The sequence below is a fragment of the Aquila chrysaetos genome, chromosome 22 (assembly GCF_900496995.4).
Source record: "Aquila chrysaetos chrysaetos chromosome 22, bAquChr1.4, whole genome shotgun sequence".
Taxonomy (NCBI): Eukaryota; Metazoa; Chordata; class Aves; order Accipitriformes; family Accipitridae; genus Aquila; species Aquila chrysaetos.
The window spans coordinates 15,463,191-15,487,407 of record NC_044025.1 but is presented as its reverse complement, the minus strand read 5'-3'; the positions used below and the strand labels follow the sequence as shown (position 1 = coordinate 15,487,407).

General features: G+C 52.4%; 1 protein-coding gene across 4 annotated transcripts; it reads left to right on the top strand.

Moving 5' to 3' along the window:
- The first annotated feature begins 887 nt into the window (after positions 1-887).
- Positions 888-22,753, top strand: TCOF1 (treacle ribosome biogenesis factor 1). 4 transcript variants are annotated; one of them, XM_029998198.2, is made up of 18 exons: positions 888-1,033; positions 1,649-1,704; positions 4,882-5,024; positions 5,750-5,856; positions 6,076-6,430; positions 7,262-7,356; positions 7,823-8,047; positions 8,677-8,946; positions 13,105-13,279; positions 13,444-13,586; positions 15,551-15,724; positions 16,201-16,450; positions 16,699-16,787; positions 17,526-17,754; positions 18,858-19,424; positions 21,024-21,124; positions 21,683-21,719; positions 22,177-22,753. In XM_029998198.2, the coding sequence occupies exons 1-17, from the start codon at positions 923-925 to the stop codon at positions 21,713-21,715; spliced, it is 3,123 nt and encodes a 1,040-aa protein (XP_029854058.1). In that variant the 5' UTR covers positions 888-922; the 3' UTR covers positions 21,716-21,719; positions 22,177-22,753. The 4 variants fall into 4 exon arrangements, with proteins under 4 accessions (XP_029854058.1, XP_029854059.1, XP_029854061.1 ...); XM_029998199.2 differs by having other exon boundaries at positions 21,683-21,744; XM_029998201.2 differs by having other exon boundaries at positions 5,753-5,856; positions 21,683-22,753.
- Positions 22,754-24,217: the final 1,464 nt, after the last annotated feature.

Here is a 24,217-nt window from a genome sequence, read left to right as displayed (position 1 = left end):
ACAGTCTCAGAGCAGCGGCAGTTGCGCTGGGACACCGTCCCGGGCCAGCCACCCCGTCGCGGTGTGTGCCGCGGCCACGTTTACGCCGAGCATCAATGACTGTTTGTGCAGGGGGAGGTCAGTCCCAGAAAGGACTAGCCAGGTCTGCGTTTCATTTACGGGAGCTGTAAAACTGCCACCTGGCCAGTGGCTTTACAGCTTTGGATGATGCTGGTGTCAAAGACGTTTGGTGCAAGAGCCAGCTGGAACCCAGCCAGTTTTATATTTAATCTTGCCTATAAATACAAATAAAGGGTCTGTATTTTGAGTGAGTGACGGGCACACCATGGACATTATTAAGCCTTCCAAAAATAAACCTCTGCCAAAGTGAAGGCAGCCAGATTTTTTCCTGGAAAGTATCAGCACCAGGCGGGGGGAGTGGTAACAGGGCAGCCCCTCTGCCGCAGGGCCCCTCTCCAACAGCTGCTCTGTGTCAGGAACTCCTTCTTCCCTCTTGCCTTTTGCTTGTTTTAGCCCCCAAAATGCCTGAGCAGCTCCTCAAAGCAGCTTAACGTCCACTCAACACCAAATCAGCCCTGAGGATTCAGCTCCGGAGTGCTGTAGGAGCGAGGCCTCCACCTTCACAGCCGGAAAACTGAGGGGATGTCGCTGGAACAATCACCGCCCTGCCCACCGCCCCGTCCGTTAGCGGCCCGTCCTCCCCGCTGCCTCTCTCTTCGCCCCCATCTCCCGCCGGGGAAGGTGTAACGGGTCCCAGGCCCACGCTGGGCCCCGCCATGAGGGAACCACCACCACCACCACCACCACACACACACCCCCCCTCCCGTACTACATTTCCCAGAAGGCCGCGCGGCGGAAGCGGATGTGACGTCGCGGCCGCGCTGCACGCGGCGCCTGTAGGCTGCGCCGAGCGGGCCGCGCCATGGCGGCGGACGGCCGCGGGGGGCGGGAGCTGCTCGCCCTCATCCACCAGCACTTGCTCCGCGGCGGCTACGCACGGGCGGCCCGTGAGCTCCAGGCGCAGACCGGGCAGGTAACGGGACAGCGAGGCCCCGGCAGGGTAGTGGGGTGGGGAAGGGGAGGCAGCGAGGCCTGGCGGGGGGCCGGCCGGTCCCGGAGCCCGGGCCTCGGCGGGGCCGGGGGGCCCGCTGCCCCTTGCTCCCTCGCCGCCCGCCGCTCTCCTGCGCTGGGGCCGCCGGGCCTGCGGCTCCACGCCGGCCGGCGGCTCCACGCCGGTCTGCGCTGGACCCACGTGCTGGCCCGGCCCCGAGTGGGTGTCCCGTCCCCCCTCCCCTCCGTGCCCGCGGGCTGGCCCGACCCCGAGCTGGCCGGGAGGGAAAGGCCGAGACCGGCAGCCCGCCGGATAAAGCCGTCCCGTACCGGGAGGGGGGCAGCTGCTCCCCGAACACGTGTTGCCGCGGGTGAAGTCCCGCCGGTGCCGCTGAGGGGAGGACGCAGCCCGGGTGCAGAGGGGCGGGCCGCCGGCGGGGACGGGGGTGGGCTTTACTGGGAGCGTGTGTCTGCGGGGAGGACGCGTTCCCGTTTTCCTGGGGATTCTTGGAGGGTCCCCTGCGGTCTCTACTTCTGTCTGGCGGTCGCGTCCCAAAACGGGGCCGATGCCTGACTTGTGTTCCCTCTGCTTTCACAGAAATTGCTTCCTTCCCTCTCAACCTCTCTCGAGGACATCTTCACCCACTGGGAAAAGTAAGTCGAAGGAGGAAATGACTATCAAATAGATTCCAGACTGTGTTAACATCCAGGCTGCGTGGCACGTGCAACCTTTATTTGCTGGAACTTCCCGTTGTCAGAGTATTTCTGATCATAACTGTGCTCGGCAGAGTTTCCTCCTAGTCTCTGGTTTCAGACCAACGCGTTTCAGGTGTTAAAAATTACTTTGGTTTAAAACTTCCCGAGCTTGGAGATAAGTTGTTACTCTAGTTTCGAGCAGCCGATGCTGTTCTTGCTGGTTGGGGTTAATACTGGAGTATTGTGGGGCTCAGAGTCATGCTTTACTGGCAAAAATCTTTTCCCCAGTTCTGTTTCAGTTTCTTTTTAAAGCCATGTGCTTTGCAGGAATATTGACTGAAGAACAGAGGATTTGAGCAGATGCTGAAATGCCAAGGCTCTTACAGGGAGTTAAACCTTGGCATAAATCATGTATGTTCTGACTCAGAGGAAGTCTCTTGGTTTCAGCCTGTCCTTCCAAGCCTTTACATATTCAGCCCAACAGCTTCCCGTGTAGTTATTCCACTGGGTACCCCCCATGAAAGTCCGCAGCATGGAGCCTTCCCATCTGTGGGGTGAAACGACATTTGCACCCACCTTCTACGCTCACTGCTCGCTTTGTTTTGATGCTGGAGTGCCATGTTGCAGCGAGGCCTGGTGGCAGCCGCAGAGCTGGGTTATAAGGGAATCCGAGGAGCTGGGCTTCTGTGCCTGTGTTGAGGAGCGCTGGACTGAAGATGCTTCTCAGCGTGGCCATGCCAGCAGCCTCAGAAAATGGGTGTTTGTTTCAGAGGTGTCTTCTCCTAGAATGCCTCATGCCTTGGCGCTACCCTGGTTCTTGCGCTTGTGTCTCCATGATTTTCTTACTTGAGCAGGAGAAAGACTGGATCTAGGTGAGGATGTAGCAGTGTACAAACAGGTTTGCAGTTCCTCCCTCTAACAATTTAATGCTCTCTTGGGTATTGATGGTGACGTTTCTCTGTGCTAGTTATCCTGGGTGCTTGTGGTTTAACCCCAGCCAGCAAGTAAGCACCACGCAGCCGCTCACTCACTTCCCCCCCCACCCAGTGGGATGGGGGAGAGAATCGGAAGGAAAAAGGTAAAACTTACAGGATGAGATAAGAACAGTTTAATAGAACAGAAAGGAAGAAAATAATAGTGATGATAATAATTACAATAATAATAATAATAATAAAAGGATTGGAACATACAAAACAAGTGATGCACAATGCAATTGCTCACCACTCGCCAACCAATGCCCAGCTAGTTCCCGAGCAGCAATCCCTCCCAGGCCAACTCCCCCCAGTTTATGTACTGGGCATGATGTCACATGGTATGGAATACCCCTTTGGCCAGGTTGGGTCAGCTGTCCTGGCTGTGTCCCCTCCCAACTTCTTGTGCCCCTGCAGCCGCCTTGGTGGCTGGGCATGAGAAACTGAAAAATCCTTGATTTAGTGTAAATGCTGCTTAGCAACAACTGAAAACATCAGTGTGTTATCAACATTATTATCATACTGAATCCAAAACATAACTCTATACCAGCTACTAGAAAGAAAATGAACTTTATCCCAGCTGAAACCAGGACAGTGCTACAGCAAGCCCTACCAGACACTTTCAAAGCTTGAGGGGCAACAGGCTCCTAATTCCTTTTTCTGTAGTACCACTCTTCTGTTGTGGTCCTGTCCCACAAGTATGCCTTTTATTCCTGGTCCCCCTGAGTTATGCCTGGTTTGGAGTCAAAATGGGGGATGTCTTGACAAGTAGTTTTGTTTATCCAGAAGGTGCTCTGCCTAGCTGGAGTGCTCTCGTGCGGGTGAGCTGTGATTCTTGTGTCTTGTCGCTTCATAGGCTTTTGGCCTGAAAATGCTTTTCCTCTGACTGTGCTGTGACTCTTACCCATCTAACTGAGGCCATCCTTGGTGCTGTCCTTCAGAAACTCTTAAAACAGTTGAGATTTGTAGTTACTTAAGAGTGGCCTCCCTCCAGGGCTACATTTAGTCTAGGAGGATGCTGGGAGGGGATGGAAGGGTGCCTGGGGGCAGGGGGAAGCTGGACCTGGTCAGCCCCAGGAGCAGCTGGAGCCTTGCAGCCCTCAAATGCTCTGGGCTGCTGTAGGGCCAGCGCCTGTGGGCACCACTGTTTTCCCCCACATGGTATTCCTGAGCCCTTGATCACTCATGACAAATTGTCACAGTAGTCTCTGTTGTGCTGTCAGCTGCCACTGAATCAGGAAGGCGTTGCAGTATCATAGCTGCCTGTGTGGCTTGCCCTATTATTTTATTAAAGGGGTTATTAGAGTAGTTAACAGGACTTTGTAATAGCAAATGTGCCTTCAGCTTAGCCTGCTTGCAAAAAATTTGCCGTTACAGCTATGCTACTAAACGCTCTAACAGTAAGCACAACCTTTGCTGACCAAATTGTTAAACTAACCTTATTTTTAAATCAGATGAACAAATAAAATAATCTAAACTGGCACAAAAGTGAGGGGTTTTGCTTCTGATAATTGTGTGTCTCAGGGCTTAGAAGTATTACATGTGTGAATCACACACAGATGTGTGCCCAGCCAATGTTATCCTCTGTGGCCTCTTCTTGCCCTTCTTTCAACACATCTTCTGTAGGTCCAGCCACTTCCTTTCTTAAATCTCTCTGCAACCTGACTTTTTTGTCCTTTTGGCTTGTGAGCCCAAGTTCAAATGGCTTTAGATTCACTTCTTACAGCCTCATGGAATACCAAGGCCTGTTTGGGGATCCCTGCCCTAACCCTGGAACTGCATTTATTGACTGGCTATAGCTACTTCCTGGAGATGGAATTTGTTCTGTAGGATGCCTTTGCTCTGTGGTGAGCACTAGCCTGACCATATACGTTTTTACTTCTCTGCTAAAGGAAGAAAGACTGCCTAGGACACAGGAAAAAAAGTCTATATTCAGTATCTCCTCTGAGTATTGCAAGGATATGTAGTTCTCAGGAGTTGCCTCAGGAGGACTGGAGAAGTCCCTCGCAAGTTAGGGAAGTATTTCTCCCACCACTTAGGAGCTGTAGAGGAATGACACTGCATGTCCTTAGGCTGGAGCCTGACCTGAGAGTGGATGAATAATTGTATTCAAATTTGTTCAAGATATTTTTTCCCCGTTTTGATGCAAAATCTCTTCCCTCAGAACTCCCTCGAATTCCAGGAGAAGAAAGGTGAGTGATGAGGAGGCAGCCATCCCAGAAAAGATCAGAGTTCCTGATCCCGTGAGCAGCTCTGAGAGCTCAGAGAAAGAAGAGGATGAGAAGGAGAAGGCGAAAGCTGCAAACGGTAGGAGCCTTTCATCTCCCTGGAGTTGACCCAAAAGGACTGGAGGCTTGTGTAGGAGCAGCCCGACTTGCTTGGCTAGAGAAAATGCTTGTAAAGTGATGGCTATTCCCTTGTGCTCTTAGAAAAATAGGACAACTAATTTAGCACCCCCTTCTCATGTGGAGCTTCTGAGGAGCACAGATGTCTGCTGAAGCTAGAAAAAAACCTGTTATGATTCATTGGGAAGGGATGGGTGTTGTCGCTTGGATGAAGCCTTGGGAACCTAGCACTGCCCACTGTGGAGCACTATCTAGTTGGCCATAGGTGTGTGTTGGGCCAGCAAAGGCAGGCCTGTTTCCTGGGTGAAGGAAGGACTTGTTAGTTGGTCTGGAAAGCCAGTGCCCCCTGTCTGAGGTGGGGATAGATCCCTGGTGCAGCTGATGTGGGAGGCGTTGGCTTGCATAGTCTAACAAAAACCTGTGTGTCTGGTATGTTTTGGCTCAGTCTCATCTGCTGTAGACCAGCCCTTGGAAACATGCAGATCTTGGCAGGTTCCTTGTCTTGGTGGTGGGGAGAAGGATGGGGTGGAGGAGCAAAGCACTTGCCTGTTGCAAGGACAGCGGCAGTGGTGTTGGGGCAGGTGTGGAGATGGGACCTGGCCCTGCCTGCTGGGGCCTTCCTGCAAACCAGAGGCCATATTGATGTGAGAGATGCTCACACAATTTCTCTGTGGCTCTCCTGTGCAGCAGCCAGCCTTTCCCTGGCCACAAACTCAGGAGTGAATGTAGAAAGCAGTGAAGATGATGACTCCTCATCAGAAGAGGAAGCACCAGCTGGAAAAGCTGCAATTACGGTAAGGCAATTCTTCTCTTGGCTTTGAAGGCTGATAGTACTCGGAGGCCAGGACTGTCCCAGACTTGTTGGCATGTATAGAATTGTGGGCTGGGGTGGAATTCATATTTAAATGACCCTCCTATGCTTGCCCGGTTGCCACATTGCTGTTTAAGGTATATTGCATCCAATTTAGTCCCTCATCTGTCTATAGGCTTCTAATTTCTTTTGTTTCCTGTAGGTTACACCAGCTGTGGTGAGTGGCAAAACTGCCAACTCCCTGCATTCGCCTAACAAACCCACTGCCCCAGCAGGCAAAGCAGCGGTGCCTTCTGCTGCGAACAGAACTGTGGTCTCAAATAAGCAGCACCCCAATGCACCAGCTGTGTCTGCAGCTCCAGCCAAGGCTGGGCAGAAACTGCCTGGTCCTGGGAAGCCTGGACATGCCGCAACAGTCGCAGCCAAAGTAGGTCAAAGCAAAGCACCAGTAATGACCAAAGCACCGGAAAGCTCCAGCAGCAGCAGTAGCAGCTCCTCATCAGAGAGTGAGGACGAAAAAGAGACACCGACTGCAAAAGCCCCAGCCCCCATAGTGGGTAAGGATCCTACAGGGTGTGGTAGATGCATGTGTGCTCCAGCTTTGCTGTGAATCAGGTCTGAGCCATGCCTTCAGCATGTTCCTTTCGGTTCCCTTGCTGGGAAGCTCAGAGCAATGCTTGTTCCTTGGGGAGGCTGCAAGAATACTGCAAGTATACTGCAAACCAGCCAGCTCTGGAGCTCTGTGGGATGAATCCAGCATGCTTGCTCCTGTTTCAAGCAGCAGATTCTGTGCTAAGATGTCTGTCTGGCAGCGCCCAGCACTACGGGGTTGGAGATAACAGCGTAGCGTGTCTGGAGGAGATGCAGTACTAATACTGCAGATGCTTTCAGCTTTTTGGAAAGGCACTGTAGCATCTTTTTATTCCCAATTGCAAAGTGATTGGTTTGGGGTTTTGAAGTCTTTAGGGAAATCTTTTACTACTTTGAAGTGTGTGTGTTGGGGGAGAGAGTGAGGAATAGATCATCAAAGCTCTGAAAATGGTCCTTCTCTTGGCTCTTTTCCAGAGGAGGTCCAGCCAGGCTGGGTGCCTGTGCAGGGAGCTGTGTGTGGCTGGGCAGGTCCCCATAGGGTCAGAGGGTGGCCAGGAAGGATTTCCCATCTCTGCCTGCACTCAGGGGAGTGGTGTTTGTGGGCCAATGTTTTTCTGCAGAAGCTGTTCCCAGCAGGCCACTGATGCTTTCAGCAGGGCTAGGCCCTCTTCCCTGCAAATCCCCTGAGCCCTCTCTGTGGCTTGTTTTGTCTTCCTGACTTCAAAAGCTGCATTAGCATCACGCTCTGGGAGCTCAGAGCAGGCAGCAGCTGTGACATCTCCTCGCTTGTGTTTCAGAGCCGAAGCAGGCAGCTGGGGCTGCGGAGAGCAGCAGTGAGGAGTCAAGTGATGAGACATCCTCTGAGGAGGAGCTTGCAACTCCAGCGGTCCAGGTAACCTCTCCAACCCAGGGTCCTTGTCTCTAGGAAATCACTACCCTTCCCTTGAAGGAGAAAGGAAATGCTGCAATGCTGTAGTCTGACAACACCCCCTTCCCTGGGTGTGTGAGATCCCCAAACCCAAGGCCAGAGAAACACGCTGTGTGGCTGAGCGCCCCACAAACTCTTGCCAGCATCAACCATTCCACCCCAGTTCCTCCTAGTGCCTGAAGTTGAGGGAGATCCTTTGATCTGTAGGAGGTGATTGCTGTGCAGTTCCACAGATGTAGTCAGGCACTGCCGTGGAGAAGGTGGCTTGCTTCAGATACTCCACAGCCCATGGGTCTGAACAAGCCTATCGTGGTCAAAGTCAGCAAGGTAGCCTTCTTTAAAACAGATTCCATGAAGTTCCAGCTCTCAACTGGTTTCTTCTGAGATGTTACTTGCTTCTCCTGTTCCCTTTTGTTACCCCTGTTTCCAGGCAAAACCAGCTGTGAAAACAGCGCAGCTTAATGCAGCACCTGTGAAAAGTGCACCTGCTGCTCCAGTGTCCCTCAAGAAGAATGCAGTGAGGCAAACAGCACTGGCACCAAACCAGGCCAAACCCACATCCACAACGGTTCCTGGGGCTGCAAAGCCCGATGACACATCAGAGAGCAGCGACTCATCAGACAGTGAAGATGAGGAACCTCCATCAGTAACCCAAGTGCGTCTATCCAAGATTCTGTCTCTCCTTGCATGCCTCTCCACAGCTAGGAATTGTAGTGAAAAGAAAATTTTGTAAATGCATGTAGTGTATAGCAAAGTCATGTTGGGGGTGGGAGGAAAGAGGCATGGGGTGTTTAAAGGCACCTCAATGTCTTTGCTCTGAGCTCAAGCCATTGTGCCTTTCTTAAAAAAAAAAAAAAAAATCCATCAGTACTCTTAAACAAAAAAAACCCCAGCAATTCTTTTCCCACCTGAAGAGGCAAATTGTCATGGTTGAATTTGCCTCTTAGCTATAAATTGCAATAAATAGTGTCTAATTTGTCAAACTGTAGTGCAGCTTAGCTTCCCTACTGTGGAGAGTGCAAAGTGCTGCAATGTACCTCACTGGAGGGGACTGGTAGTATCAGCAGGCTGATGAAGAATGTCCGGTCTTGCTTTCCCATCTTGGGAGACTATCCCCACACAGCTAGATGAAAGGATGCCTTGTGTCCTGCCAGTTGCTAATCTTCCTTCAGCATTTGCCGTTCCCAGGGGGCTCTGAAATCTCTTCCCTAGATTACAGTCTGAGCAAATGAATTCTGCTGCTGTGGGATTTGCCTTGTTTCATGCTGTTCTTGTCTTGTCCAGACAAAGCCACCTCCAAAATCCTCCCAGGCCATCCCATCCCCAGTGAAACCTACACCAGCAGCATCGCTGTCCGGCAAAGCAGCTCCAGCAAAAACGCTTCCACTGTCCCAAGGGAAGCCAGCACCAAAAGCAGCAGTGCCAAAGCAGGCCAAAACCACACTAGGAAGGACTGCTGCTCCAACGAAGCCTGCTGAAAGTACGAAGCCAGTGGAGAGCTCTGAATCCTCAGGCAGTGAAGAGGAGGACCTCCCTGTGCCCATCAGCCAGAAGGTAGGTGATACTGCTTTCGGCTCAGTGCTAAGGCATGGGTTATGCAAGACAATTGTTTAGCCCTTAAATGCTACTTCTGATCTCCTTGAAACACCAGTAGCATGTAGTATGTTGTATCTCCGTCCCTCAGAGAAGGAAGGTCCGTCTTTCTACTTGGAAACAAGTATAGCCTAACTCTTCTCACCCAGCCGTACCAGAGGAGGGTGGGAAGTAGCCTATTTGATACTAACTGCTTCACTCCACTCATGCCTTGCCCCTCTGGAGTGGGCCTTGTGTGCAGGGTCACAGATAGCTTGGCCTTGGCTCTCCTGTGAGGGTTTGTTTAGACCTCTCTTGAGAGAAGGACCGTGAACTCAGACTGGACTCAGACTTAAGTGGCTGAACTCATAGGGAAGCAAATCCCTTCCTGAGAGCATCCTTAGGCACATTGTATGGAGACCTTCTGCATTGACTCTGAGCTGCCAGAGCCCTTCAGAAAGTGCCCTGAAAGCAGCGTTTTGGAGATAGCAGCTATTCTCTGCAAGGGAGGAAGGGAAGCCGGGGGCAGAGCCTCACGTGTCCTTGCAAGGAGGCTCTTTGTCAACGCGTCCTTTCACTATTGACAGGCAGGAGCCGGAGAGGCTCTGCGTTTTTGTCTTTATAGCCTTGGTCTGCTAAGGTGGGTGGAGGGGGACGCATCTCTAACAGTTGGCTCTGCGCTGCTCTCTTCCTGCATGATTATATGTGAAGATTCAGCTCTGGGTGGCAGGAGCAGCTATTCTGATAGCTGTGCCATGGGATCCCGCTCTAAAACTATCCAGACTCGTCTGTTCTAGCAGGGTTGTAGGTGAAGGACATGCCAGGGTAGGTTTGTTCCCCACAGTGTTGGTTTGAAGCTGGCAGCAGCAGGTAGCCGTCTTGCCGACAGCTATTTAACCACTTCAGCATCTTCCCTCTTGCAAACTGGTGATTACCCCTCAACAGCCACAGTCAGCAAGGAAGAGCTCGTCATTGAGGGAGCTCTATTTTTGCCAAACAGGCTGTTTCTTCCCATGTTAGTAGCCTACAGGCAGAGACCACGAGTGAAGCCTGAAGATAAACCATTAGGCTTAGCTGTGTCCACAGTCCTGTCCTCCCAGTCAAACTCTTCTTAGCTCATCCTCACCATCTGCTACTTGGGCATATGCTAACCACTGACTTACTGTATCCTGCAACTTCCTCTGGCTTCTGTGCAAGATCCAAACAGATACAGAGCGTTGAAAGCTGCTTCATCTTTCCCTGTGGGGGTGGATTAGCACAATTAAAATGAACATCATGCCTAAATTGAACTGCTTAATTGGTATGTTTACCCCTGAAGATTCAGGAATATTTAGTCAAAGAAGTTGACAAGGTGTTTGTGCATATTTTGGGGGGGAAGGATAGTGATGGAGGACAGTCTGGATTGACCTTAAAGATGCTGTGAGCTGCTTTTCTTGTGGAACTGCTAATTCCGCTCTGCTTCCTCTTTCCTGGACGTTTTGGGCCAAAGATGGCACTCGAGCCCCCTATGGACAGGCTTCAGCTTTGCTTACCAGGACCAGGCATGAGATGCACATGCATGCGTGTGTTGGGAAACTGTGTCTTCCTTGAGCATCCCAGGAAAACTCGTGCAGGCTGCACTGGTAGAAGTTGTGCCTGTAAGTTTTTATCTTAGACCGCAGGCCCTGTGAGGAGAGGCCAAATCTCCCAAGAGATGGAGGGTCTCTTTCCCTCCTTGAAACCTGTCCCTGCTCCCTTGCAGGTGACAGTCATACCTTTGCTGTGTCGTGACACAGCTGAGATTCCGTTCCCAGTCCTGATACGCTGGCAGTGCTTCCACAGCGCACAGACAGCAATGGAGTGTCATTGTTACAACGTGCTCAGCGCACGTGGCTCAGTGTTGTTTCCCCCTCTTGTCATGCAGCGCTGCATGATGCGAATGGACCCAGCGGAGTGGCAGATGGGTTGTGCAGGAGCTGAGTCATCACATTCGTACTGAGCTGCAGGCAGCTCCTGGCTTGGGGGCTGGAGAGGGAGCAGGAAAAATTATTTCCTCTTGAATTATTTTTCTTCTCTCTGAGTTACTTCAGTACCTGTGACTCTTAAGTTGTCAGAAGCTCTCTGCCTGTGTTGCCCTGCTCCCTGTAACTCAGCCACGCTACTGGCCTGATCCCACCTGGGGCCACGCCATAGGACGTGACGGCTGTCAGCCATCTGGCAGTGATGGAGATGAGGTGGATGGAGGGACCTTGGCCTCCTCCCAGGAACATCTGAGGAGTCTCGAGGCTGTGTAAAGCTTAGGGTGGTTTCTCTGTGGATGCTGTTATGCTCTTTCTGTGTGAGGATGCCTCTGTATGGCAGCTCTTTCCCAATCTCTTGCTAAGTTAGGAAACGAAGCAGCCCTTGTGCCGTACATCCGAGTAGGGGGAGAAGCCAGTCCCATTGCTATGAAGGTCTTAAAAGTGAGCGAGTGGGCTGTGATCTTGGTAGACTCTTCCCTTGCACAGCAGTGCTTGGGACAAGAGGGAGAGGAGCTAGCGTGTTCCAGTAGAGCGTGTGAATTCTTGTGTCTGCTTCAAGTAGTTCTCTCTTCAACATTGCAAATCTGGCCTCTCTCCTGGAGATAGTGACTCACTGGTATCAAAACAAAACAGACAAGTGAGGTTTGCAATCCCCCCCTCCCCAAGCGCTTGTGGAGGTTTCTGTTTCTCTAAGCAGAGTCAAAGTGTGCTTGGCTTGTTCGGAGAGCTGTTCTGTAATGGGATAAACATGCAGATGCTGTTGTCTGTTTAGTGTTTGGCTTGGAGATGATAAACACTGCCCCAGTGGCAGCCCTTGGTGGGGTTGTGCCAGGAAGCATGGTAAGATCCATCCTCCCAGGAGGCTGCTAGGCTGGTGCTCTCGGCTGCTGGCCCAGAGCAGCCCCTGAGTGAGCCGGTGCTGCTGAAGTTCTCCTGGTCCTCAGCTGCAGTCTGAGAGGGTATTGCTGCATTAGCAGCACGGCAGGGTTGGGAGAGGCGGGTGGCAGGGGCTGTGCAGCCAGGCAGGAGTCTCTTGGCTTCTTGCGGGAGGCTTGGAGACGGAGCACTGAAGCGGGCTGCCATCACGTGCGGGTTGGATGGGGTCTGCTTGCCCTGGCAAGCGTGATGTACTCTTTGGCAAAGCAGCCCGGAGATGAGCGATGAGTGGAGTAAACTGAGTGGGTGCAGAGCACTGCGAGCCTGGAGAATATCTGCGGGTGGTGAAGTTACCAGATCTCTCAGCAAGTGCTCCCTCTCCCTCTGCCACTGCTAGCCTTCAGCAGTACGCAGGAGGGGTGTCTGCGGCCCTCGACCCAAGCTGGTGGAGGGGCCAGGAAGAGATCGTCTCACCTGGCCATTGTGTATCTGGTGCTGTGATAACTGTGGCCTCCTAGTGCTGACACACTAGTTGCTTGGGGCAGTGTCTTGTGGCCTGTCCTGAGACATCAGAGTGTTGATGGGTGCTGTAGAAAGGCACAGCCCAAGTGAGTTGGGGGCGGGGGGGGGCAGTTGTTGTCTGGAGAATTCTAAATTCTTAGACCTGTTGACAGATCAGTTGCCAAGGCGGGTCCCTGTCTGTCTCTGCCTGCCCTCTGTGTTCCCAAGCACTTGTGTCAGCCATGTGTCTACACTGAGCTCTCCGGCAGCTCTAGGATGTAGCTGCTCTGATACTGTCTCTGAATCTTGCAAGTGTTTTGGCACAAGGCTTCCCAGCTCCTACTGATTCCCCAAGCTGGGGGGAGGTCATGCTTAAATGAGAGGCTTCCTTGGAATGCGGGTCTTGGAGTTGCAGTGCTTCTCCTGTCCTGAAGCTCCTGTCCGGCCAGTGTCTCGGCCTCAGTAAGGAATTGCTGTTATGAGCTTATGAGCGCTGTTAGCGCTTTGTGTTTGTGTGGTAAAACATGCTCGGGCTTCCTGTCAAAAGCATATTGCTAAATGCAATGGTATGTGTCTTCTGCAGCTCAGTCCAGGCAGTAACTGAAGCCCCTTTCAATCTTGACACACCAAGGATGGAGTGAGTGTTAGTAACAGCTGTGTTAGGGTAAAACAAAACCCAACTTGAGCTGAAACTGCACTTAAACTCCTAAACAACACCTGTACTAATACCACATTTCTGGGCCTGTGTTTCTTTTTTGTTAAGAGGTTAACAGAACAGCCTGGGCCTGTTCCCAACCTGAGCCAGGCTGCTAAAGCTGGGCTGCCTGAAAAAGCAGTGGGAAGCACCTTGAAAAGCCAGCCCTCAGAAAGCGGGAGCAGTGACTCGTCTGACAGTGAAGAGGAGTCCCCTGCAGCACAGACACAGCCTCCACAAGTTGGTAAGTCTCCTGGCAGTGGCCAGGATCTCTCATCTGCATTCTCATGGGTTTCCTTCTCTCCCCTGCATATGGAACGGCCCAGACTGTTATGATAGCTTCTGCTCTGGACAGCCACAGAGAGCAACTCTTTCTCATGGTGACAATCTCTTATGCTTTTCCTGCAGTGAAAACCAATGCTGTGCCCCAGACAACAAACACGAAGAAGGCATCGGCACCGGCACCAGCACCAGCCGCTCAACCTGTGGACAGCAGCGATGATTCTAGTGAGGAGTCGGATTCAGAGGAGGAAATAGTCCCTACTTCTCAGGTAAGGAGCTGCTGACCTGCTGGGTGTGGGTGCTGTTAGTCCTGCATACTCAGGAGGCCTCAGGACTTGTGAGGTGGTAGTTGGGTGGGTGATGAGTGGTGCAGAGAGGAGCCCTCCTGTTGGCTGGATCAGGTTTTCTTGGCAGTGTCCCCGCGTCTTGCTGACCCTGGCTCTGGGTGCACGGCTCAGCTGCAGCAAGCTTGCAGTGAGAGCAGTAGAGGGTGTGAATGTTTTGGCAGGAACATGAGTAGACGCACGAGCCCAGACCTCCTCTGGGACTATGTCCCCTTTGCCCTGCTCTGGGGAGTTAGACTGGAACAGCAGCCAAATCCTTGCAGGCAGTCTTTCCATGAGCTGGGTAGCTCCAAGGCAACCCGCCCCCTGGTTCCTCCCAAACTGCTGGGTGTGGGGTGCAGCTGGAGCTCTCTGGACTTCCCCTCCACAAGCCTTGGGAGGCTGGAAGGATCTGCCTTGAAGGGTAGCACAGTGGTCCTGCTGCCTTTCAGCTGAAGGAGCCAGACTTCTGCCTTGGAGAAGGGAGGTGACCCCATAGTGGTGCCGAGGGCACTGCTGAATGCTGTGGAGCTGATCCCAGCTCTCTCACCTGAGTCTCTTCGTGTCATGTCTCTTTGTGCCTCCATGCCAGTCCCACAGGGCCATGGCTGAGGTCCCTAGGGCCTGAGCTGCCTTAGTGTGAAGCGCACTTGGGTGTCTCTCCACCTCTGTTGCAGTTTGAGCCCAAGAAAGAAAGCACATGAAGAAGCATTGACTGAGGAACATGGCTACCATTCTTACATGGTGGTGGCTTGGCTGGTGCTCTGAGCCCAGGGCTTAGTGGCCAAGTGCCCTTCTTGTCCCGCACATATGTGTCTCCTGTCTGGCCAGCACCCTTGCTGGAAGAGCGGAATTATGTGCACTCAACGAAACCCTTCCCCATGTTGGCCTGATGCTGTGGCCAGTGGAAAGGCTGCCTCCCCCCACCTGGTGGGCAGGCAGGCAGCCAGCCTGAGCAGTCCTTGATTAAAGCATGTTTATAGTACCAAGATTTTATAAAATAATGCAGTTGCTGTAACTTGAGCTTTGTGCAAGACGGCTGAGAGCTCACGTCAGATTGGCAGCTCTCTGCATGGTGGAGCGTTGCCTTCCTTTCTGAAGGCCAGATGTTGTGTGAGGGAAATGTCAGCCCACAAAGGCCCAGCTTGTCAGAGATCTGGAGAGGGAGGACTGCTCACGTAGCCTCGTTTGTAACACAAACCAGGAGGCTGAGCACTCCTTCTTGCTCCTGCTCACTCCTCTGCTGGCATTTGTGTCTTGGACCTGATGTCAGTGTCTCATTTCCATGCCCCCAGCTCTTCTATTTTTAACCCCTCTTACGTTTAGTTTGATGGGAGGTTTCAAATGTGAGGCAACAAAATTGCTTCTTGTTAATTTGCTCGCTAATCTGTGGCTTGCTTGTGGACCTGAAGGCAGATTTGGCCTGTGGTTGGTGTCTGTGCTTTATCTCTGTTGCCAGTTAACTCTCGATGTGTGATTTTTAGAGTGTAGGAGACATCCTGGAATCCAAGTGCCCACTTTGCAAAGCAGGGTTTGCAACTGCAGTCTTGCAGGTGCTGCAATGGATAGGGATCTCACAGCCTGCAAGCACATCACATTTTGCCTGCCTGTCCTCAGGATGGGCACCTCTGGGGCACTGAGCTAATGCTTTAGGCACTCCTGGGGTGCTGGCCCTCAATTCTGTGCTCCTACCTGTGCCAGAGTCCTGCTCAGAGGCTCATAGGGGACAGAGCTGGCCTGTAAAGGGGGGAAAAAAAAAAAAAAAAAAAAAAAAAAAAAAGAAAAAGAGTGTTGGTGCTGTGCTGAAAATGATGTAAGGGCTCAGGAGTTAGTGTTGGATTGGTGTATGCTTCTGTCTCTTCTTTCCAAGTTGTGCTCTGTTCTGATTTTTTTTTCCTCATCTATTTTAGTGTCTGCTCCAGCAGAACATCAAAGCGACCAAGGTTTTGAGCACAGTGGCTGCCAAGGCTAATGCCACGCTGCCTTTGGGGAAGGGGATAAAAGCGCCTGATGTCCCTCCAGTTAGCAGAGTGTCTGAGAGCTCGAGCAGCGATTCCTCGGAGCACGACGTGCTGGTGGGAGAGGTAATGACAGAGGAGACTAAAGTGGGGAGCTTCCCTGGGGAGAGTGGGCAGATGGGTCTGCTGGAGTCTGAGGCTGATGTTGTGTCCCCAGCCGAGGGAGTGTGTTCATTCTATTTTAACCACTGTTACCACACCATAAGATGAGGCAGATAGCAGAGGGTAGACCTGGTACCTTTGCTGTTCCTGCCTCCCAGCTGGCTGGCTGCTTTCTTCCTTTTTTTGTGATAGCAGTGCCATGTACAGTCAGGAGTTGTCTGCTTGGCCACAGCTGCCTGCTTCATCTGTGGGCTGGGGGGATATAGGGTCTCTGTGCCCTGCACGAGAGGTTCTTGGGCTAACCTTGACATGAATTGGAACAGTATGGCTAAAGAAGGGCTGAGGTGGTCCAAGCCCATCTGCTCTGGGCCGCTTCTTGTAGTCCATGGGCATGGGCAGTTATTCCTCCTTCCAGATGCATTTCATCTTCCTCTCCCTAGGGCCCCACTCCTCCTTGCCTGAAGCAAACGGTTCCTGTGGGAAAAGCTCCTCTGGCCAACACTGCTGCCCTGCAGGCTGCTTCACTCCTGGGAAGTCCCACTGCCAAGTCAAGGAAGCCGGGCCTGCAGCCAGCGCAGGATGTCCGCCTGAGCCAGGCTGTGCCACCCACCCAAGCAGAGGAGACCTCGGACAGTAGCAGTTCCTCAGACAGCAACGAGGAGGAGACACCCAAGCAGACCCCCAAACCTGGTCAGTTCTGCCAAGAAGGTGCTCTCAGTGCTGCTGGCCAGGCCAGGGTAGGGGCAGCGTTTCGTTGCCCCGTGGGAGGTGTGTCACTTTCACATAGTGGTTGGAGAGGGGTTTCTCCTCTCCAGCTTGGCAGAGCTCTCCTTTCTTTGGAGGCAGAAGGTCTTTCAGCGGCAGTAACTGTGCTGGGTAGGTGAGCTTAGCCCCAGGCAGCAGTGGTGGCTTTAATGGGATGAACTCTGTTCCTCCAGCAGGCTCACTGCAGAAACCAGGAGGGACCCAGCCAGACCACAGCTCCTCGTCGGAGTCCAGTGAAGAGGAGGAGGAGGCAGCGTCTCAGGTATGGTACCTGAGCAGGCTGGGATCCTCTTGGGTCTTGCAACTGGCTCCTAAGTAGGACAGAGAGAGGATTGAATTCTCAGCCGTAGCAAACGGGGTGCCGAGTGGGTTTGCCAGCACAGAAGCAGGGGCTCCCCCATGCAGTGCTGTGAGCAGGGCCTTTTGGTGGGGGCAGAGAGAGGCTTTTGATCCTGGAATGCTTCTCCAGGCAGCCGGGCCTTGGGTCCAGGGCTCATGGTGCCTTCCCCAGTGGAAGGGATGGGAGGAGGTGATGCCTTGCAAGGGTTAAACCAGGAGAGCTGGTGCATAGTGCCGATAGCAGCAGGATTTCTTTCCCCACTTTTATTTGTAACTTAACCCGTGTCCAAGCCATTAAATTCCCTTTGTAAGTAACGTGCAGGGCGTGCAGCACATCTGCAGTGCATTAGCTGTGCTTGGGTGCATGCTAATGGCCAGGAGCCTCCCCCAAGCCTGCTTTACTGGGCGAGAACAAAGAGGAGAACCTCTTGCCATCAGCTCTTGCTGCTGTCAGCTCAGCCAGTGTCTGTCAGTGCTGGCCCCCTCTCCTGGCAGCCCTGGCCTCTCTGCAGGGCTGGCTGAGTGGTGCAGGATCACTCTGCGGGTGGCCAAAGGTGGGCCCTTCACTTGGAGTATGGGGGCAATAGCAGCAGAGATAGATCTGCGTGTCTGGTCTGTGGGAGGCTGCCCTGCTGTGACTCCTCAGTGTCTGCTGTTTCAGTCCCTCCTCACAGGCTATCTGGGCCTCTCCAGGACTCCAGCATCACCCCAGGCACCAAAGACGGTTACCCCTCAGCCTGTAGGCAGAGTGGGACAAGGGAAAGCAGCCATGACTGCTGCAAACTCCCTCACCAAGGCCTCTGTGAAAGCAGCCCCAGCCGACAGCTCCAGCAGCGACAGCAGTGACTCCGACACAGACATCGACCAGGTGGCTGCAAACCACAAAGCAGGTGGGTCTCCTTTGGCAAGTCTGGGAATCTGCTTGGCCCAGGAGCAAAGCTGTGCTGGCACGGGAGGGTGACACTGGGATGGGGCCCTGTTCCCAGTGTGTCTCCACCGCAGAGCCCAGTAGTGTGAAGTGCTGCTGCCGTCTGCTGGCTTCCCCTGGCCATGACACAGCCCTCTCTTCCTTGAATGCCCCTCTTGTGCTGGCTGGCTTGCAAGGCTCTGTGCTCTGTGCCTTGCCTCTTCCAAGTTCTGCTTTAACTGCAATAATTAATGCAGTTAATGGGAGCAGGTAGGGCTCTCCCTGAAACTGACGCACATTGCATTGGTGTGCTGCAGTAGTGATGGCTTCTATGGAAGTTTTAAACACTGGCTGAAGAACATCGGCTATACAATGCTGGTATTCAAGCCTCCCCATGGTCTTTCTGGGCTCTGTAGCATGTCTGGAGGGCAGAGGAGGGGAAGCAAGTGGAAAGGCCTACGGAGAAACGAAATGTCCTGCCATTTTCCTGTCGCCCTGCTTTGTTGGCAAATTGTAAAACTCAGAGCTGGAAGGTCTTTCTGCTCTAGTGTGACCGTGGCACCTTCAGATGAGCTCTGGTCTGGCTGTGAACTCTGGCCCGCTCTAGAGGCTCAAATGGGTCTGGCCTCTTGGGCACATCATTAAGTTGTGCAAAGGGCTGTTGAGGTCACAACTATATATAGGTTCAAGAAGGCCCAGGTGCTGATGGATAGGCCATTGGTGATGGTTAACCGTGGTGGTGTGGATACCCCTTCCAGCTTGGGAAGTCCGTGTCTTACTGGGGGTGGTGTCCTGGGGAAGGACTGCTCTATCTATGCTCACCTGTCTCGTACTACAGTTTCCTGTAGTCGAATGGCCAAAGCTGTTGTGGCTGTTGTCACCCACTTCCCTCACCAGGTATTTGATCTAAGTCTGAAGCATCTTTCTCTGTCTCTACTGTAGTTGGAATGCCCAGCAAGTTTTTTGCTTTTGGGGGACAACTGGAGGCTCTTCTTCAAATGCATATTTCCATCCTCCAATAACTCTGTGGTCTGTGTAATGAATGTTCCCTGAGTTGTCTTCTCTCTCTTTTCACTGTTTCTGCAGAAAACAACCCACCTCCAGGGCAGGAAGCCACAGGAGCCTCCAACAAAGAGAAGGTGGCAGGAAAAACGGAGCCAAGTCATGCCAGCCTCAAACCTTCCCCACTCAAGAAAGCCCTGGCTGTGAAAGAGAATGATGTTGGGGCAAAAGGGGCGCAAGTGACCCCAGCGTCACATGCACTGTTCTCTGTCCCACAATCAGAGGAGTCAAGCTCGGGGAGCGAAACTGAGGTCACCACTGCTGCCAAAGTTCCTGCAGTGCAAACACTGGAAGGATTGGAAGTGAAGAAGAAGAAGAAAAAGGAGAAAAAAGAAAAGAAAGAAAAGAAGAAAGCTTCCTCCACAGCAGACAAGGCTGTGAAAACATCTAAGAGCAAAGACAAAGAGAACAAGAAGCAGAAAACTTCTCAGAAGCGGAAACTGCCAGGAGAAGATGGGGCTGTTGGGCAGCCCAAGGAGAAGAAGCGGAAAGGGCAAGCTAATGAAGAAGTACCCAAAAAGAAAAAGAAGAAAGCAGCTGGTGACCTGGAGAAGCTGCCAGGCAGCAAGGAAAAGAAAAAATCAGCTAAAAGTAAGCATCCCTCGCTTGGGGCTGCATTTGCAATAGGTTCTTGCAGCTGATGCACGTTCAGCCTCTGGTGCGGGACCTTGTAAGTAGCACCCACTTTTCCATTAGCGTCCTGCTTGGCTACTTCCCTCTTGGACCTCCCAAAGCCAATGCCAGATTTTTAACACCCCACTTCAGCGTTTTTCTGCAGTCTCAGCACCAGGTTGTGTTGCAGACACCAAGCTGGGCTCTCCTGCCCCTCTGTCCTGCATCCGGCACAGTGGGAACTGCATTAATGCTTGCGCTGATCCTTGCTGCTTGCAGAGCAAGTTGGTGTCCTGTGCATCTTCTATGGCATGACCTGTCCCTCCAGGGCTTTCTCCTTTCCTGGCCTTTATCCTGGCTGGAAACAGCTGTCTAGCTGAGGGCTGTCAAAAGGTTGAGGTGAGACTGGGTTGAACCTCCTGAGGCCTCTTTGTCCCCCTCGCGTGGCCTGCCCGCCTGCGCTGGGCTTGGGAGAGTTCTTGCTAGTTGTAAGCCACGAGGCCTGTGTTCTGCCTGCTGCACTCTGCACGGTGCCCTGCTGTGTGTCTGCAGCACAGAACAGCTCTGCTAACCCAGCCGGCTGCCCTGGCTCCTCTGTGGCAAACACAACGCACTAGCAGAGAGCTAAGGCGAAATGTGGCTGGGGATGGCAGGCGGAAGGTCCGTGACATGCTGTGGGCACGGCAGAGGAATCCCAGCGTTCACATGCGTGGGGCTTTGTGTTAGTTAGAGCTTCCTGAATGTGGCCACTTGCTGCCAGCCTCTTTAAAAGAGATCAGCCTTGAAATCCGCGCTGTCATCTGCTGTGTCAGCCACTGCTGTTTCCCGTGGGGTGACAGTGCCCTTTCCTGACCCTGCCTGATCAGTGTCTGTGCTGCAACATGGGGAGCAGCTCATTCAGGAGATTTGACTCAGGGCTATTACTGCTGCTTTCAAACCCCTGGAGAAAGAGGAGGATGGTACCAGCCTCCTGCTCGTTGCTCCCAATTAAGAGTGTTTCCTCCCCTTCTTGTCCGCATGCCTCTCTGTAATGCTCTGCTGCCCTAATGCAAAGGCAATTTTTTTTCTTTGCAGCATGGACTGCATTTGCAAATCAGAGCTGCTTCTGTGCTGGATCTTGTAGGGGGATTTTTTGGTGGTGGTGGTTGTTTTTGTTTTTAAAAAAAAAGGGGAGATGGAATGGGTGGGACAGATCTGCTGGGTTTTCTGTTCTGCAGAGATGCAGCCCTTCATTCTGGAGGAGACAGACTTGTCCGTCAGCCCTTGTGTGGGCTGTTGCACAGGGGTGAGCTGGAGCCTCTTGGAGCAGTTGTGCTGAGCTGAACCTTGTGTCCGTCCTGTGTTAGTACCTCCCCTTGCCCTGATTTCTGGCATGTGCCCAGCTACTCCAGCACTGAAGTGGTTCCTCGGAGTGGGTGGGCAGCAGGAGGTGTCACCCAGTTACTGCTCTGCAAAGCTTGCTTAGGTTCAGATGTGATCAAAAACTTACTGCAGATACTCCTACCACTCTGTGCTCCATCTCGGAGGCCAGCAATATCAGAGTCCCTCTCTTACTTGTCTTTTCTTTCCCTCTTCCAGAAAAAAAGACTGGAAAAGAAAAGAAGAAGACCAAAAAGGTGTCTTCGGAAGGGGAGCCTATAGCAGATGCCTCCGCTGAGGTTCACAAGAAGAAAAAGAAGGTATGTACAAGACCCTGGGATGGGGCACCATGGGGAGAGCTGTTCTGAACCTCAGTTGTGGTGCTCATCCCTGCAGCATGCCAGGCTGGAGAGGAACAGAGCTGTGTCCTGGCCTTGCTGGCAGTACAGAGGAGGCTGCAGTTAATTGTGGCTAGTCTTCAGACACCCTGACCTTTGGTTGATTGGGATTGGGGTGGCTCGAAGAAGGGCTTATTCCTGTATCGCTCCCCCAGGAGAGGTCCCTTTTCCTGGAAGGTTCAAACCCAGGGGCCCTTTTGGTGGCAGAGAACCTGCCCAAGGATTAAGTGCTGTTCTTCAGCTGTCTGTTCATCTAGTTGTTTTCAGCAGAAACTGGAGCTCCTGAGGGCTTGGCAGGCTACTGCATCCCATCCCAAAGGCTAGGAAGGGGGGCAGAGGGAGACTAAAGGGTGTTCCTCATAATGGATATGTCCCTGCAGAGATGGTAGCCAAGAAGCCTCTGTGGCTTGTGGCTTTGGTGGGTCCTTCATGTTTGTGGTGCAGATGATACTGATTTATTTTTCACCCTTTTCATTTTAGAAGAAGAAAACAGCTGAGCCTGAAGGATTGTGAGAAGGTACATGGCCTGTGGGGACTACCAGGTGGTACCTCTGAACGGCGGTAACCTTGGCCAAATTCAGTACTCCTGGGCCAGTCTTGGGAAGACGGTGTGCCCTCTAAATGCTCACTGAGTCAGCCTGGCCTTAGGTTAGAGGGCCAGGGAGTGGAGCGGTGTAAGGAAAGTCATGCAGCAGTGTGCTGGCTTCTCTGGATGTGTTTGACCTCAACTCTTTAGCTGCTGAGAACTGGATGTCCAGCCCGGACGTTGCTGTCCTCTGTCATCAGCAGAGATAAGCGGCCTCTGGCAGTGTCTGTCCCTGCTGACCACAGGGAGCTTGGAAAAGTAATGTGGATTAGATGGTGATGTTGTAGCCACCTGGAAGTGGACCAGATGACTCTGCCCTTGCTCTGCTCAGCTGTAAGGCTGTTCTCCTCCTTCCCATCCCTAACTCTTTTAACTCCTCTCCCCAAAGGTACCGCATCCCTGTGATTAAGGATTTATGGGTGAAGATCAAACAGAAGAGAGGAAAAGGAAGTTCATCAGGAGAATTCCAACTTTTTTTTTTTTTAAATAATAATTTATAACTTCTTTTAACTGTGACTTTTAGAGCAGAGCAGTGTAACTTTCTGCCTCCTCCTGCCCTGCTGGGGCCCAGAGACATGTTTATTGCCCCTCCCAATGGCTCACCTGTTGCACAAGAACTGAACTGAAGGAGGCAGTTTGACCAGAGAAGAGCCAGCTTGCATAAACTGCTTTCCTCCTAGTTGACACCCAGCCATCTCTTTCTCATCACAGAGCTATATTTTTAAGAGAAACTTTTACCTTTCCCCCTGCCCTGCTCCCCCCCTTCTGTGATTTGTGGTGTCAGTCCTTTTGCTACTATGGAAGAGAGCTCTTGGGTTTACTTTTTATTCTAACACTGACAGCAGTGATTATTGTGTCCCTGGAGTTGCACTGAACAGCTGTGTCCAGCAGCTGTTCTCGGCCAAGGTGGCGTAATTTTTTGTGGGTTTTTTTTATGGAATACAAAATAAAAAAAAGAACGGTGAGATTTTTCTTCAGCTGTGTTGTGGTTTAACCCCAGCCAGCAACTAAACACCACACAGCCACTCACTCACTCCCCCCTGGTGGGCTAGGGGAGAGAATCGGAAGGGTAAAGTGAGAAAACTTGTGGGTTGAGATAAAGACAGTTTAATAGGTAAAGCAAAAGTCATGTGCACAAGCCAAGCAAAATAAGGAATTAATTCACTACTTCCCATTGGCAGGCAGGTGTTCAGCCATCTCCAGGAAAGCAGGGCTCCATCATGCGTAACGGTGACTTGGGAAGACAAATGCCCTAACTCTGAATGTCCCCCCTTCCTTCTTCTTCCCCCAGCTTTATATGCTAAGCGTGATGTCGTACGGTCTGGAATATCCCTTGGGTCAGTTGGGGTCAGCTGTCCCAGCTGTGTCCCCTCCCAACTTCTTGTGTCCCCCCCCGCCAGCGTGCTCGCTGGTGGGGTGGGGTGAGAAGCAGAAAAGGCCTTGGCTCTGGGTAAGCACTGCTCAGCAATGACTAAAACATCCCTGAATTATATAACGCTCTTTCCAGCACAAATCCGAAACACAGCCCCATACTAGCTACTATGAAGAAAATTAACTACCCCAGCCAAAACCAGCGCAAGCTGCTTTCAAGGGAAGAGAGGTGACGGAGGCCAGGCCAGGGCGGCAGGGCAGGCACTGGGGCTGAGCCTGCGCCGGGGCTCAGCTGTCTCTGGAGGACGTTGCAGGTAGGAGAGCAGAGCCCAGTGTCTACCCAGGTTCACAGGCACCGCTTCAACCCCTGGGGAAAAATTACTTGCTTTCTGCCTGCTCCCCAAGGACAAGCAGAGGCTGTTGCTCCTCAGCTTTGCATTGCGTGTTCTTCTGGTATTGGTTTGTATTTTTTTTTTTTTTTTTTCCAATCACTAAATGCTGTGTAGGGGCAGGTGCTGAGAGCAGGTTTTTGCCTCACCCTGTGTTGATCCAGCCTGCTGCCTCACTGGCAGCTGCTACCCTGCACCTTATATTGGGCTTGTGTCTGGTTTCCTCGCTTCACTCCCAGCCCAGGGGTTTAGGACGTGAGGAGAAAAGGGACCAGATCCCCTTATGATCCTCTCTGCCATCCTGTGCAGCCTGGCTCCAGGCTCTGCTGGTGAGGGCAGAGTTCTCCAGCTGCCACCTTCACACCGGCGCAATCCGGGTGCAGAAGGGAGATGGCTCCTGGCACAGGGGACTGCTCTCCTCTCCCCCCACACCCCATGCTGCAACTCATTTAAAAGTGACTTCAGCCTCCTGGGCTGTGCTAGGTGCAGGGGGACCCCAGGGTGCAGGGAAGATCGAACAAGTGATGGGCCAGGAATGTGGCAAGGAATATATGTGATCCTGGGTGGGGGCACAGATGTTCCCTTTTTTTCTTAAGATTCATTTATTTTTAACCTAGGACAGCTGCAAACTGTTCGCAAGCACTGCACTGCTAGAGTTGCTTACAAGGC